At 35.6% G+C, this 16,676-nt stretch overlaps 1 protein-coding gene across 9 annotated transcripts; it reads right to left on the reverse strand.

The window, feature by feature from the left end:
• Nucleotides 1–1,057: 1,057 nt before the first annotated feature.
• On the reverse strand, nt 1,058–16,292 carry LOC109505211 (uncharacterized). 9 transcript variants are annotated; one of them, XM_073254808.1, is made up of 8 exons: nt 16,040–16,290; nt 8,701–8,774; nt 8,498–8,573; nt 7,917–8,003; nt 6,701–6,844; nt 4,757–4,808; nt 3,014–3,087; nt 1,058–1,319 (listed from the first exon to the last, which is right to left on the reverse strand). In XM_073254808.1, the coding sequence occupies exons 1-3, from the start codon at nt 16,182–16,184 to the stop codon at nt 8,508–8,510; spliced, it is 285 nt and encodes a 94-aa protein (XP_073110909.1). In that variant the 5' UTR covers nt 16,185–16,290; the 3' UTR covers nt 1,058–1,319; nt 3,014–3,087; nt 4,757–4,808; nt 6,701–6,844; nt 7,917–8,003; nt 8,498–8,507. The 9 variants fall into 9 exon arrangements, with proteins under 9 accessions (XP_073110909.1, XP_073110910.1, XP_073110907.1 ...); XM_073254809.1 differs by having other exon boundaries at nt 8,498–8,592; nt 16,040–16,288; XM_073254806.1 differs by lacking the exon at nt 8,498–8,573 and adding an exon at nt 4,942–5,081 and having other exon boundaries at nt 16,040–16,285.
• Between the last annotated feature and the right edge of the window lie 384 nt (nt 16,293–16,676).

Genomic DNA, 16,676 nt, shown 5'->3' on the forward strand with positions numbered 1-16,676 from the left:
TTTTCGTCATTCAAAATTTCAAATGCATGCTAGAAAGCGATGGCTACATGATCCAATAGGACTAAGCTATGTGATCTAATAAAATAAAATGATGTACTCCACGTTAAATACACTACAGACCGTGCATAAAGAATTTCTCATGCTTCTCCGCTCTGCTCCACCCCGCCACCACACCCTCTCTCACATCACACCATAGTTGGCTGCCACTTTGTTCCATCTGAGTTCGCTTCTCTTCTTAAAACCTCGTACCCTTTATTTCAACAGACGGTGCACAAAGAATTTCTCATGCTTCTCCGCTCTGCTCCACCCCGCCACCACACCCTCTCTCACATCACACCAAAGTTGGCTGCCACTTTGTTCCATCTGAGTTCGCTTCTCTTCTTAAAACCTCGCTCCCTTTATTTCACCCCCTCTCTACAACAAGAGACATGGGTTTGGTTGTCCGCGGGAAGGATGTGGTTTCATGAAGCCATATCCTTCTGCTGCTACTGGTACAGCCTGATGCCAGTTCGGTTATTGGAATAACTGAAGATTCCATGAAGCCAGAAGCGAAGGATGAAGAACAGAAGCAGGAAAAGATTATTGAAGATGAAGAACCAAATCGAAGTGATAAAATCCAGTAGGGTGGGCCACAGAAACCACAAGTACCTTGATAGTTTAAAGTCTGGGAGGGGCGATTCCCCAATCACCACATTATACCACTAGTCACAGAACTGGGGCAGACTTTTTGAGTTTGAGAATTCCTCAAATGGCTCACAAAGAAATCAATTTCGAAATTTTGAGAAATAAAAAAATAATTTGCAAAACATTCTGTAGCAATGCATAACTACATCTTTAATCAACAGAAAGGCATAGTATTTTAAAATTTTAAAACTTTTTAAAAAAAAAATCTCTTAGTACACAATCTAAATTACAATTATGTTAAGCAATCCCATCAGTTAGGTAAGTAAAAATATTCTTAGTTAACACACTCATGTAGTCAATTCTTTTTCTATTTTGGATCATAATAAGTGACTAAAAATGAATTTTATACGTAAACAGAAGTTGAAGTTGATAGTTCTGCAATGAAGCCGTGATTGTGGATAATTGTATAAAAATATGAGTATATGACAAGCATTACAAGGTTTATGAAACAACAATGGATGTCCAGTTAATACACAGGGTGCTCAGGTGGATGGTACAATAAAACACAAGAGTTCGTATATTACTTGGAGAATGTACTTCCATGCTTGCTGTGAGAATCCAATAAGATATGGTACATTGAGTCTTGATAAGAGAGCTGGAAAAGCTGACGGACGATGTACGCACATGTGGCAATGCTAAAAAAGAAAAGGAGAATCTTAGTACCAATACCAGTATATAACGCTGAAAAGACACAAGCACACACATAGATATACAACAAGCTCAACCAGTTGGGTCAACACTCATCCAATATTTTCATCTCAGAAGAGATCACGTCTTCTGTTGAAGTATGGCAATATGAGATATAAAAAATATTGGTCCCAAAAATCTCAGAGAAAATAAATCGATAAAATCTAAATATATAGCTGAGATGATAAGATGGTATCAACTAAGCTATTTTACCATGAAAGCAAATCCCAGCTGACATAAAAATATTATTGACAGATATTTTATGTGTCGATAATATCAGCTGATTAGGCAAAGTACCTTTCATGTGTCAAATAGATCCAAAACTTGTTATTGATATCCTGGCCAATATAACCAAGATAATCTAACACCCGACTAAGATGAAAAAAATGGCTCATGCAGTTATTTATATTATATTTTTTTCTAAACATGACTACATGACCAGACAATTCAGAATTAATAAATGAACAACTATTTGAACCCAAAAAAAAAAAAAAAAAGGTCTGTGCAAAATAATATATTTTAAATGGTTAAAAATATGATATCTATGTCCCACTCTAATCTTTAAATTGAAAAAATAAAATCAATCAATAATATATATATATATATATATATAGAGCAAATGATGGATAACCACTGGAAGGGCTCATCAAAATTGCATTAAGAGCGTGAAATAGATTCAAGTCATGAAAAAGATTTAGAGATAAGCATAAGAGGCATAAGAATGTACCCATGAAAAAGAAAAATAGGTAAGATTACATATATTAAAAATATATGATATAAAATTTTGTTTTAAAAATTAATAAATGACATGATCATGTGAATTGCCGTTAACAGCATTGTCCACAAAAATTGGCATGGATAAATGACTAATAAGCAACTCATATGTTTGGTTCTATTACTTTTAAATTAGAACCCGTGGCACTGCAAGAAATAGCTAGAATCAATTTACACAGGTAATATTAAATAATCGGTCAAAATATCACATTATGACATGATTATCTAATATGAAATGATTTCTCAAACCTTACAAATAATTTTATTCATTTCATAGGAGTTTTGATGGCCATTTTAGCTGCATCTCGGCACAAACTCAAGTATTTAAGGCATATGAGTTTGTTAAAGAAGGATCTTAGCATATGTGGTGATGGCACAAACTTATTCATAGTGTTTGACACAAGAAAAAACAGGGCGGCATTGCAAGGGGAACAAAAACTTAACAAGGCAGGAGCTCTTAGAGGACATGGAGGAAGATGATCTTATTTGGTTTTCCCTTTGCGCCAACATAGGTCATAGAATTTGTTAGGCATCCTTGATAAACCATGTCTGGATACAATACCAGACCCTTCTTATTTGCTTTTCTTTTAGTTCTAATAGTACTCCCATAATCAAACAACAGATATCATTTATTATATATTGACAGAGAAATCCAGTCCTATGTGGTGTTTTTTCATTATGGATGAAAAATGATGTCTATATTATTAAAAAACCTCCATCATTGACCACAATTTTACAAGATGATGAAGACCTGGATATCAACAGATAACAGCTTTGTTTGCTCACAAGATGCAGTTTATATTAATTGAAGTAATAGCCTATTTTGGGACTATAAAATGCATTATCAAGCTTGCATTACGAGAAATACCTGCCAAAACATATTAACGAACAAATCCAAATTAATGCACTTATCCATGTTTATTCCTTTTAAGCAACCCACACCTGTACAACAAATTTTCATACATGAGCGAGTGTTCTTTCCCGTTCTAACTAGAATAAAATTCATCAAAATCTACATGGTGCATATGCAAATTAACATAATCAAAAAATATCTACATGCATATATATCTTGCAGCTTTAATACTCAAAGCTTGTACCTAATATAATTATACCTTGGTGCCAAGTGCATACTGAATCAACCATTTTTTCTAAACTTTTTTTTTCTGAAAGAGTCTTGTAAGAAGACTCTTGAAGCATCAGGTTCAAAGAAACAAAAAACTTTAAAGAATATAATATGCAGATCTTATTTATGCAAATATAGAAGAAAGACATAGTTATAGCAATTCTAATTTCTGAAGGGAATGTGGTCTGAAACTAATAGCTTAAAAAATAAACAAAAAATCATGCCGTAGCTACTTACTCTAGAAATGATGAACCAAAGCTCTCATAAAATTTAAAATGTAAAAGCATCTAAGAATCATTCATGTAACCATCTTGAAGGACCTTCCATTTCTAGAATACAAGATAAGCCACTCATGGGAACAGGCTTGACCTTTACATTTTAGAAGTCATACCTACAACTTCCTCCATTTGAAAGGAAAATAACTGTTTAGAGGAAGGTTAGAGCTTGTACATTCTTCACCAAATCAACCTTCTAGAGACTGGAGAATGTTCCTTGCTTGAGACCCTCCTCATGAAGCCAAGTAAAATTCTTAAACTTTTGCTTGAAGCAACATTATTTAGAATTCTGTCAAGATCTGTAATAAATGCTTTGAAAAAAGAAACTTTTATGCCAAATGAATGAGAAGGTTGGCAGATTCCATAGTTTAAGGTAGCGAGAATACGGATCGAAGTATTGGTGAAACGTGTTCGGTGTACGTCTTCATTCAAATTCTGAAAAAGGGTTACTGATAGATGCATTTCATCAACTGTAGTCTATTAGCAGTTTGTTATCATCAGTTTTTTTGTAAGGTTCAGAAGATAACTGGTGACCGACAGTGGCTGGCACAATTAGGCATGGATTGTTAATTTGGAATCACATAGTTAGGTCAGCAATGGAGGTTGCATAGAAGGTGAAGATTGGATATTATGGTTGAACTATGCATAAAGCTATGGGATTCTTTTGGCAGTTCGACAAGGACCACTATCAAGTAAGCAGCAGCATGATAAGTGGAAATATCTGCAAGAACCATGGTCAAGCTTAATATTATTCCAGCCAAAGCAGGAGCTTTCCATGCACAACCACAATGAGATCAGTTAATAATTATGATCCGTAAAAGAATAGGTGGATGAACCATCTTTCTACATTCTCAGGTATTAGGACAGAGATCCCTGCATTCTTCAAATTGAAATGCATCGAGCTATCTAAATGAATCAATTCAACAAATCACATTATCCCCGCTTTTGAAATAGTCGCCAGTTTTCAAAAGGAAAAATGACAACCAATGCTAGTGTACTAGGACTGGCCCACAAGTTGAGCATGCTCCCAATTATTCAAGTAAAATCTTTGCATGTCTATTTTCTTTGAAGAACTTTCAAAAGACATACATCATTAATTTCTGAGACCATCTTTTGAACTGCTGAAGTTACAGGTAGTATCCAGTTGCCCATTCAGGTTTCTAATTGACAATAATAGAAAAAAGGATAAAAATAATATATAGTCATGACTTACTGATATGGCAATAACATTTATATAAAAGTCAATCAAGGTTGCAGCCATCCACCTGCAAAATTATTAAGTAATAATTGAGATTAGGATCAAACAGCATACCTCCACGTATAACAATAAACATATAGAAAAATGGGTAGGTCGGCAATTATATTGGACAAGTCCCAAAGAATGTTGATGCATCATACCGTGTTCATCAGCATGACATCAGCTGGATTCACAAAAGAATTTGAATGTCTTTCATAGGTTCAGCTGGATTCACAAAAGAATTTGAATGTCTTTCATAGGTTCAGCTGATGTCATGCTTATGAAAAGGGTATAACACCAGCTGCCCCAGAAAGTGGTCAATCAAACATTGTCCAACACTCACAGAGAGGGTACAAGGAGAAGCATGTATTTTCAAAACCACAAGAATGACAATAAACAAAAGGACTATAAAAACACCACTCAAATGATAACACCCATAAAATATATAGGTCACATATGCTGTCACAGAGAAAGCTGAAGCAAGGGGTTCTGCTTTAGAAATAGCAAGGCATGGAGTCAAAAATCATAGCATATTGAGAGCAATTTAAGCCACATAATTTTGTTCATGAAAGAACATAAATCATAAGGGTGCCATGTCAGAAATAATGTTAGAAGTCCAGGAACATATTGATGATTACAATTAGAATATGATGACTTAATCAGCTTTCCAACTTTGATACCAACAATTCTTCTAAAGTTAAAGATGGATGTAAGATGGTAGCAAAACTAAGATAGTGAGAACAAATCAAGTTTTTTATATTGTGGCCAAATAGATCCATTTCAGCTGAAACTGATTGATTTCAACCAAGACTGAATCGAAACTGACCCCCAGTTTCAGCATTAAACACTAGCTATAGATGCTTCTTTTAAGTATTATTTTGGTGATTACAACAATATTGAGCTCATTTCTTTATTATTTAAGTACACAAGCGATATAATATTATTTTTCAATAATTTCTCTACTTTTCTTGATTCAAGAGATGACATAGACAATGGACATAATCTTGACTGGCCAAGATATCCAAAAGAATTCCGTTATTACAGCATATACAAAGATTTGAACAACAAATATGCGACATTTTCAAAGATATAACATCTTTTTTTATATAAAACAGGGAACATTCTTTAACTACCTGCAAATGGTTAAAGCCACTTAACTTTAAAAACATATGAATCCGATGTAAATGTAAGTTCTATTAGAAAATGAAGAAAAGATTTGCATGTACTCAGCATGAAAAGGATTTACAACTGGTAAATTTAATGAACTTTTGAGCATCTGAAGTTCAAGAAGGAAATTCTATACATATTATACATATGATATGTTCACTGCAAAAATTAGCAAACATAGTTACACTCCTAAGTAATACTAATGTCAGCCTATGATTGTCAAAACTACATAAATAAAGAATATATGAAGCACAAAATGCTTTGAAATGTTATCTACCAACTTTTTCTTGGCTTCTTTTATTTTCTCCTCTTTTTTTAAATTTTTTTATTGAGGCCAAAACTCTGAAACTTGGAGCAAGACTCCCGAAACAACCTAAACTACCAAAACCAAAACTTCATAAACCCAGCCAAAACTGAAACAGATGCTGAGTTTTCAAACCTTAAAACAAACGTCACTTCTTTGAGCTCAACATTCTATAAAGTATAAACTAAACAGAGAAGCTTTTTTGTTAATCATTTATATAATTAATTTCTTAATACTCAGATGTTCTCATAATTTTCATATTTATTGATATTGCATTTTGTATTAGGTACTTGGCATGGGATTAGTTTTGTGCAATGCTCTATGTTATGCTATATGTATTATGTTTGTAATTTTTTGAAGTAGAAACAAGTTTAGGCCATCAACAAAAATTCAATGATAACCTTGGAAAAGAAAGAGAAATAAAGAAAGGGAAGCAAGTAATAGCTTACGGTGTCAACAACTCCTTCTGAAAAGGAAAGCCATCAATAATGATAGTACCTACGACAGTTGCCAATGCAAGCACACCCAAGACACTGAAAAGAGTTCTTCCAAACATGACAGAAGAGAACTTTAACTTACGTTCATCATCATTCCTGAAGAAAATTAACAGTGCTCATATTAAAATATGACAGAAGGAACAAAATAACAGAATCAGACTGCTGATAAGAAGTTTTTGTCATATCCTTAAACCATAACTTCTTTTCTGAATTATTGATGTACAATTGATAAAGAAATGAGAAATCCATATATTATACAACATGGGAACTTTGTATCATCATTATTTAATTAATTTCCTATATTAAATATCTTTGATCTGAGACATCAATAAAATAAATATGGTCTGGAATCTTGATCACGTGTAGAATACACTTCTAAGTTTTTTTTTCTCTTTCTCAAGAATTATATTGCAAGGGTTATGCCCATTCATTCATCTGACTTGATTTTGGGAGGAGGGTTATAATTATATCCCATGTTGGAATGTCTTAATGGAACCTCACTTGACAGGCTTGTCCAGTTATTTCAACCATTACTGTTGTTACTCCACAGATGAAAAGTATCCATTGCTTGAGTTGCTTGTTGGAGATACCAAGAATATATGGTTGAAAATATATAGAGTGCATCAGTTAATCTGCTGTCAAAATGAGCATAACAAATCCAGTTCCCCGGGAAGAGATGCCTGTTTGAAGGCATGGTAAACTTTACAATATGGTTTTTGTTTCATGGAACTGTGATGATAGAACAATATAACCACTTGTCATAGAAGAAATTTCTTAAATAACTATACCGTTCCCAAGTCCATAAATTCCCATAAACATTAATAAACAATAGGTAAGGCAACAATAACAATACCAAAACCAAACACCTATTTTCAATTCTTAAAAAATAATAATAATAACACCAAACAGATTCAAGAACATGTTTTATGATCTAAACGTCACAAATTTGTTACATCAACGCGGCCATCAGGGTAAATCATATTCCATCTATTTTGGTTCGTTAAAGATATTATTTGTACTGCATGTATTATATAGGTGCATATAGTTGTATATGAAATATTCAACAAGTTGAAGATTTGAATAAGCTTCATCATCGTAAGACAAGGTAGATGAAATGCGCAAAGAAAATCAACTTTCTGAGAATCATGTCTATAAGCTGATGTCATACCTCAACAAGACCCGACTCATAGGATCTTTTACATCTGCAGAAGAAATGGTCAATAGTTTCTTGACAATATATGCACATGTTGCTATGCTACAAGAGGAAAAAGAAAAATGTATCAACCCAAGAATATGTTAATGATATACATGAAGAAGAGATGGAACTTGAAGGGAAACCATTGAGTGAAGTATACATAAGTCCTACCAAATAATGAGTACATATAAGAGATACAAGAATAAGAAAAAGCTGATAGAGTTTGATTGACACCTTAAAAAAGGCCAATTAATGTCCTATCAGCATAATAACAGAATATGTTTAAAATATTGGAAATCCTTTGAAAAGGAAAATTTGAATGCTATAGCATATTAAGAACAACAAGCACATAATTTTGTTAATTATTGAACAGGCAGCTGAAAAGAAAAGGTAGATGACATAATGATTATTCCTGAAGATACAGAAAGTTTTAAAAAAAATAAAAAATAAGAACCTAAACTGCTAGCAGATAAGACATGGATGTTTGAAATATCAAATACAGAAAGTCCAATTGCAGCAATAATAGTGGAGAAAAGGTCATTATGTCTACATACTTAAGAATATTCACTGGTTTGCTGCAATTTCAATGGCTGATGGACAACTAGGTTGCACTGATTTGACACATTCAGACTTGCAGACCAACAGGAAACTGAGCATTTTAGTGTTCAGTATAAGACAAACAAAATATAATAGGAAACATTTGCTAACTCAAAAAATTAAAAAAGGAAAAGAAAAAAAGGAGGAATAAGAAGGATACCTGCCAAAACATACTAACAGAACTACCCATAATATCGTATTGATCCATTTTGATTCCCTGTAGGCAACCCAAACCTGAAAGAGTAGAAAAGAGCATAAAAGACATGATAATATTCCCTTCTAAACCCAAGCTATTATAACAAGTAGGCAATTTGATAAAAGGTGTATATCTGCCAAAAATACAAAAGTATCTTCTTTTTTCATGAATCCCAAAAGAGCCTGCAAACCGGATGGTTTTGCTGCTCTTTCTCTTCTAATAGTTTAAGCTCCTTCTGGTGTGATCACAATAATTAGGGAAAAAAAATCAAAAATTTGATTAAGATTAGATGGATAAAAGGAGAAAGCAAGGTTCATGGAACCACCCCGAATCAAGCGGTTCTGGGCATGCCGAACTATACCAGTGGCCTACCGGTATAGTTCCAGCATGAAATTCGGAAAACCGGCAAGAGGGAGAAGGAAAGAGAGAAAAAGAGAGGGGGTAAGGGAAGGAGAGGGAGAGGGGGAGGGAGCGAGACCCTCTGAAGGGCCCCAGAGGTCACCGAAAGGCTGCTGCGCCTGCTAGAGGACCGACGAGGAGGAGGGATGGAGAAGGAAGAAAAGAAAGAGAAGGAAAGAGATCGGGAGGGAAGGAGAGGGGAGAGGGAGATAGAGCCTCCAAAGGCCCACCAAGGGCACTGGAGGCCGAAGTTAGCCCACCGCTATTTCAGTTTTTTTTTTTTTTTTTTTTGAAAGGAACATCAGGTGAAGTCCGCAATGGCGTTGCCGACTTCAGCTAAACTTTTTTTTATTTTGCCAACAAACAGTGAAATCAGCAACAGATTTGCCAACTTCATTATGAGTCGACAAAAAAAATTTAACATCGTGATGGGGAGGATTCAAGCCTCCGTAGCCCTCCGCCGGCCACTACCGGCCTTCCTGCCCTCTCCTTCTCCTTCCCTCTCCCTCTCTCTCTTCTTCCTTTCCTCTCTTAGTTCGGACTTTCCCGCTTCTCCGATCATCCGAGGGCCTCTGCAGCCCTCTGACAACCACCACCGGCATCTCCACTATCTCCCTCTCCTTCCCCTCCCTCCCCCATTCTTTCTCTCTCTTCCTCTCTCACATTCTTCCTCTCTCCCATGTTCTTTGCCATGTCAGTTCGGACCCAATGCAGAACCATACCGCCGACTAACCGGCATGGGGTCCAATTCCAGCACAGCGAACCTTGGGAGAAAGAGTGGCCATGCAAAGAAAGGAACCTCTTTCTTGTCAACAGATTGATCAGAAGGAGTATGCAGGCAGAGTTTTACAACTGCACCAATTATTTTCCCTTTATGGGAAAAACTGCACCATGGGTTTAATTCAAAGTAATGCAAGCTAGATATGGGAAAGATGAGGATATTTGATGGAAAGGAGTTGGTATGACTAAATGCTGTGCTATTTGGCAAGGACAAGCAAAATCTTTTTAAAAAAATCTCATTATGTTGCTCATTTCTAGTCTCACAAGAATCAAGATGTTTAACTGACATATTATGTTTTTCACACTCCAAGTAAACTTACTGGGCTCATCATTTAAAATGGAACCTTTTATTATTTTGTTTTTTGTCTTGATGAGCAAAATGGAACCAACATGATAATCAATTACTGGATTTCTTGATATTCACTTCTTGTTGTGGGGTCAGGGGTTATCCTTACCTGCAAAGATGAACAACCTAAAACTTGTGATAGTAACAAAATGTTCCCTTTCCATTGATGAAATTTGAAGCTAATAATTATCTTACAAAGCATATTGTCCAACAGGAATGGTGTTCCACTTCGATATTAGAATACAAATTTTTTCAGCCTCTTCATTTATTTTCTGTATAGATCTGGAATCACTTGGGTTTTTAACCAGACACCACGGAAATTGGAGCAGAGGTTAGGAAATAACAGTTGGAAGATAGGAAAAGGCACCAGCCATCCTTTTAGGGCAGTGTGTCAGAACAAAATAGTGGGAAAATGCTAGAAGCAAAACAGCACTAGGATCAGTTGCTGAGGATAGGCTCTTAAAAATTTTTGGTTAGTTTTCCCTTCACCAGATTGATCTAATCCATTCATTTGTCTATTTATCCAGTCATAAAGCATTCTTAATATATTCTGCTTTGATTCTATGTTCTACCTTTTCATTGTATAAAGCAAGGACCGCCGAACCAGAATCAAACCCTGTGCCGGCTAGCCGGCAATACAGTTCGGTATGAATCCGTACCGTTCCATACCGGGCTGAACCAATAGGGAAGAGAAGGCGAGAGAGAGAAGAAAGAAAGAAGAGAGAGGGAGGGAGAGAAGGAGATGGAGAAGAAGAAAAGGCCTCCAACAACCACCGCAGGCCACTTGAGGGCCTCCACCCTCCTCCAGTGCGGAATAAGGGTTCACCCTGTTCACTTTTTTTTTTTTAGGTTTTCTCACGCATTGCCGACTTTGCAGTATTTTATTTTTTTTATAATTTTGGTAAAAGTTAGAACTAAAGCGAAATAGTGGCGAACCCCTATTTTGCACTGGAAGAGGGCGGAGGCCCTCCTTTGGCAGAAACCGCCCTCAGGCCCCTCATCGCAGGCTCGCCAGCTGTCGGAGACATCACGGCAGCATTACTGTCTATCCAGAGGTAAGGACCTTCTCCTCTCTCTCCTTCCCTCCCTCCACCCTTACCGAGCTCGGCAAGAGCTCGGATGGCCTCTGACAGGCGTTGGAGGCCATCTTCCTCTCCCTCTCCTTCTCTCCCCCTTCCTCTCTCTTTCTTCTCCCTCCTTTCGAGATGGCCGCTATGCCATTTTGTACACCAAAATCAGACCAATTTTTTATCGATACGGTTCGGCACGACCTAAACTGTCCAGTTTGGGATGGTTCGGTGAATGATACTATAAAGAAATACTCCTATCAGAAAAGAAATTAGGAATGGAGCATGCATCACCCAATATTGTTCTTGAAGAAGATGCTTTACTAGTTCTGGCTTATTATAAACATATTAAGCAGACATCCCAATTATTGGCATGAACAATCAAACATGCGATGTGCAATCCCTCTGTGTTCCTCAATCTCTCTAAGATGCAAAAATTCTGCAAAGCTGAGCACTAATAATGTTTTTGAGAATTCCTTTCTAATCCTTAGAACATCTTCATCTCCAATTCATCTGTGGTAGGAATTTAATAGAGCTTTGTAACTACAAGAAATTTAGATTTTTGCTGATCAGTGGTCCTTATTCATAACTTAGATTTTTAGTTACCCCGATAACTGAACCAAATGATGACAATCAAGAGAACCTTGCTGCTAGTTGATGGAAGAAAATATGAAGTAATATTCAGGAAAAAATGGAAATTTCAAAGTTCAAGCTCTAATGAACAGAATAATTGGAAGGACAAAAGCATCATTTCATCAAATACATGAAGTTACAATGATGAATTTTACTAATCAAGAGAAGTGGACGTCTTGCATGTAATTTATTCCTGTGGTACGCAAGCAATAGCAGATATATGTTACATGGACATGGACTCACGTGTGTGTCCAAGTGCCAGATCCTCTCAATATCTACATGCTATTCTTGTGGAGCTGTTTCCAAGTGTCATACAGATGTCTTAAAAATTGTTTGTGGGAATTTCAAGCAAAGTAAAGGGTTTGGGTAACATTAGATGTATAGGACGACACTTGTTTCTGTAAAAGGTTTCTGTTAATATGCAACATATCTTAAGCTTGAACATGACAAGAGACTAAAATGATAGAATCACTTAATTAGAATTATTAACTAAAGTATTCTGGATCTTAAACAAAATGATAAATTAAGCATCAGCTAAGCATGCATGGAAGCAGGATCTAGCTTTCATACAACAGTAAATCATAAAACCAGCAACAATTTTTATTCTTAGTAACAAAAAAGGAAAGTATTAGTGATCTAAACTTGTTAAGTAGCAAGAATCCATCGATTAATCCAGCTTTACACCAACATTCTTCTTCTTCTTCTTCATCTTCTTCTTCTAGAGATGTGCGTGGCACTGGTGGTGGTGTCAGTGGTGGGAAGGGGCAATTCATCTGAATCCGAAAGGGATTGACTCCTAAAAATAATATTTTATCTTTGGTTTTAGACTTGCTTGTGAAGGCTATTTTTCTCTAAAAAGGTGTTGCATAAGGCATTTGAAGGTGGCTAGGAAGCTGATTCTAAGGTGACCAATGGACAAACCAAGGTTCATCGTATCGGGCCGAACCGTCCGGTACGGGGCATACCGAACCGGATCGACGGCCAGCCGATTCGATCGATTTTTTTGCAAAAGCACTCCGAACCACACCGAACCGCCCGGTTCGATGCGATTCGGCTCCATACCGCCTAAAATTGGGCGGTATGGACCGGTATGGTTCGGTTCGGCGTTGAACCGAACCGTACCGACACCCCACGTGAACAAAGGGGGGAGTGGGGCCTGGGCTGTCTTTCAGTGACAGCCCAGGTGGGTTGTCTCTCTGAGATGCTCGAGAGCTCTCAGAGAAGTCCCGAGGCATCTCAGACTCAACGAGACACCGAAAAAATAAGAAAAAAAAAAAATTCCGTCAAATTACAGCACTGGTTCGAGGAGACGTTGATTTTTGGCCAAAAGTAAGGTAATGTGTTATTCTTTTAGTAAACATTTTATTTTTTATGTTTTTGTTGTTAAAAAAAGAATAAGAACGAAGAAGTATGAAAATAAGAGAAAATCATACCAAAATTTTGTGATTTTGGTATGATTTGATCATATGTGATAGATCTTTGAAAGATCTATATGATGACACTAAAATCGTTAATTTTTATTAATTATATATTTTTAAAATATTTATATATATTTATTCATTAAAAAATTATTAAAAAATAAATTCAAAAAAATAAAAAATCAGAGTTTCAGAATCATGTTTAGAATGATTCAAGCTACTTAAATCTAACCTCAATTTTTTTAAAAAATATTTGAAATTAAAAAATATTTTTATAATTATTTAAATAATAAAAAAATATTATCAAATAAAAAATATGTAAAAATAGTGTTATATTTTAGTTAATTCAAAAATATTATTTGAAGCATATAACATATTTTTTTGAATTTATAAGTTTTAAAATTATTATTAAATTTTTTTTGAATTTATATATAATTTTTTTAATAATCATTAAACTATCGTGTTTTGTTATACTTGCAGATATTTGTAAGAAAAAAAATTCAGAGCAGGACGTTCATTGACTTTAATTAATTATATATTTTTTAATATACAACAACTAAATGGCATAAATACATAATTATAAGTTGAATATACTATATTGATGTGATCTACACAAAAATTGCCACAATGTTATTCATAATCAAGCCAAAAATCCAGAAAATGATTAACATTGTTTCCATTTAGATGAAACAAAATCAATTTCAGCTCAAATGGGCAACCAAGCACCCAGGATAACTAGGGATTAGGTGACATACAAGCTGGTAACAGGAGCTTAAGAATAAAGTGCAGGGTACTCTTTTGACCCAAAAGAGAAAAGAAAGAGAAAATTAGGAGAAAAAAGAGAGAATGCATATTTATTACATCATATGAATGTAAGCAATCAATCTGCAAACTCCATAATAAATAGATTTCAACAGATCTTAAATGAATGCTGAGAAAATGCCCTCAAAACGTGGGTTAAGTATAAGGTAGGAAGATGGAGATGAGCCCCTCCTAATCTTAAGAAAAAGACATTCTAGCTTTTTACGGAAGCTGTAGCATCTAGCCTTCATTCCCCCTCCCAGAAATCCAGATTCTGTTCGGCAAACTTTACAAGTTTCCTAAGGTAAATGTTAGCCACTTACAATGTTCAAAGAATTCACTTACTGCCTCACCACATGGTTTAGGTTTCTTGAGGATGGGCAGTAATAAATCTTAAAAAGACTATCATGAAATTCTGTACCACTGGAGAAGAGTGGAAGCAGACAGAAACCCAAAAATAAAAAGAAGATACATTGAATAATTCCACTTGAACGAAGCTTCAAAAGCCTACTATTGTAAACTCATTATATCTCAGTATTCAAGACTCTACCCTAAGGGGCTTTTTGGTTAAAAGGTTTTGATTGAAAGAAATTTAAATAAAATTTAAAATGAATAAGTTTTACAAAAAATAGTTGCTCAGTTCTTCTTCAAGAAAACTTGTTTTGCTAAAACCAATAAGTTGTAGAGCCCACAAAAAAGGTTTTATGAAAAACAAGTTCCCCTCTTTTTCTCATGAAACATGTTTTATATAAATCATGTTTTACAAGTATCTGCTTTAGAAAACTCATAGACAAGCAAAAGTCCTGAAAAGATTTAGTATAAGGCTATTAGTAGAGAAAGAAGAATGACTATAAAATGAAAAAACTAATCCTGTTTATTTGATTATATGGCTTTTGGAAACCTAAAGATCACAATTACTATTTCTAAGCCACATTCATAAACTTTATAGGCCAACTGTAGCTCCAAAAAAAAAAAAAAAACAAAGGAAACACTTTAAAACCATTTTTGGGCATTAAAGAAAAAATAACTAATTTGTGGCAGCTTCCATAGGTATTCATTGAAAAGGTCATAACTTCTCTATCCGAGCTTCCATTTGCATGACTATTAAAACATTGGAAATCTAATTCGTCTGAATTAATTTTAACCAAGCAATCTCCCATTTGTGATGGTTTTGGAACAGACGATTCAATTATTGTTGCCAGTAGCCTTTTTTGGTCAGCAATTTGCATCCAATGCTTTTGTTACCCTTCCCAGAAGCATGATCTGAAGAGTCACCGAAACTCACGATGCAGAACCATAAACATAGGTTCAGCAAAAAAATTTCAAGATTTCATCATAAACAAAATCTTGAAATCCAATAAATTGAATATGATCCCTTTGTCACAAAAAAAACAAAACATTACTACAATTCCTGGCATCTTGATCAAATTCTTTGCTACTATTCTACCATGAATATGCATGCTTGTCTTTACACGGCATCCGAGCACTATATGATACATCTACCGGTCTATATATATGCCTCTATGTCTTTAGTATGATAAATTTATGTTTCAGATCCTATGATCACTTCCCTTCAACAAAACAATTCCAGGGTTTGAGAAAAAATTTCTTTTTCTAATCGCCCCAATTGTCATCTGAGTCCGATCAATTTTCTATACCTAGCGCCAAAAAATAAACAAAATCCATAAACCTGAAAAGAAATATCAGCGTGCGATGAATAGTAAAATTTCTAATCAAGAATCCAAGAATTGCAAGGCAATCAATAAACCAAAAGATTATAAGAAGAAGAATAATATCAGAGAGGCGAGAGATCTGGTAGAAATCTAGAAGGAACGGGGAAGGTGTGTGGATCACGTCACCTGAAGCCGCGGAACATCGAATGGAGATGGTCTTCCGGCGATCGAGAAGGGTAGCGAAAGAAATAGAAGAGTGGGCGGCGGCCGGGGTCCGCTGATTCCCGGGAAAACGGCAGAGGAGGGGACCAGGGGTTACGGAGAGCGCCATGAGAGACCGGGGGAGAGGGGCCGGATTTCTCGGAGAAGGAAGTTCCAATAATATCTAGAATCATCGCTTCTTTTCTTCGAAACTCTCGGTTCGGTTTTGCCCCTCCACCCAAATGCGAGCCTGCCTGCCTCAATTCTGGTTCGGTGGGACCCACTCAGATTTTTAAATTATAAATTTAGTAACTCTGGCCAATGTCTCCATAGTATTTTCCAAGGGCAATTTGGTAACGAGCATTTATTTGGAACAAATCAAGATTCAGTGATTGGACTACCATACCTGGAAGTAGAAATAATTATGGGTTGTGCCGACGGCCTAAACTATATTCATTTTTCATCAGGCATCCTATGGAGCTTATTCAAAATTTAATATTTTCTATATTCAAACTAAGCCTATGGATAGCTCTATCTGAAACATAGTCTTATTGTTAGGATTTGATGCCTCGAGATTCAGCCCACATTGAGTCTACAGTGAGGTTCGCGGAGAAAAATGGAG

The sequence above is a fragment of the Elaeis guineensis genome, chromosome 3 (genome assembly GCF_000442705.2).
Source record: "Elaeis guineensis isolate ETL-2024a chromosome 3, EG11, whole genome shotgun sequence".
NCBI lineage: Eukaryota > Viridiplantae > Streptophyta > Magnoliopsida > Arecales > Arecaceae > Elaeis > Elaeis guineensis.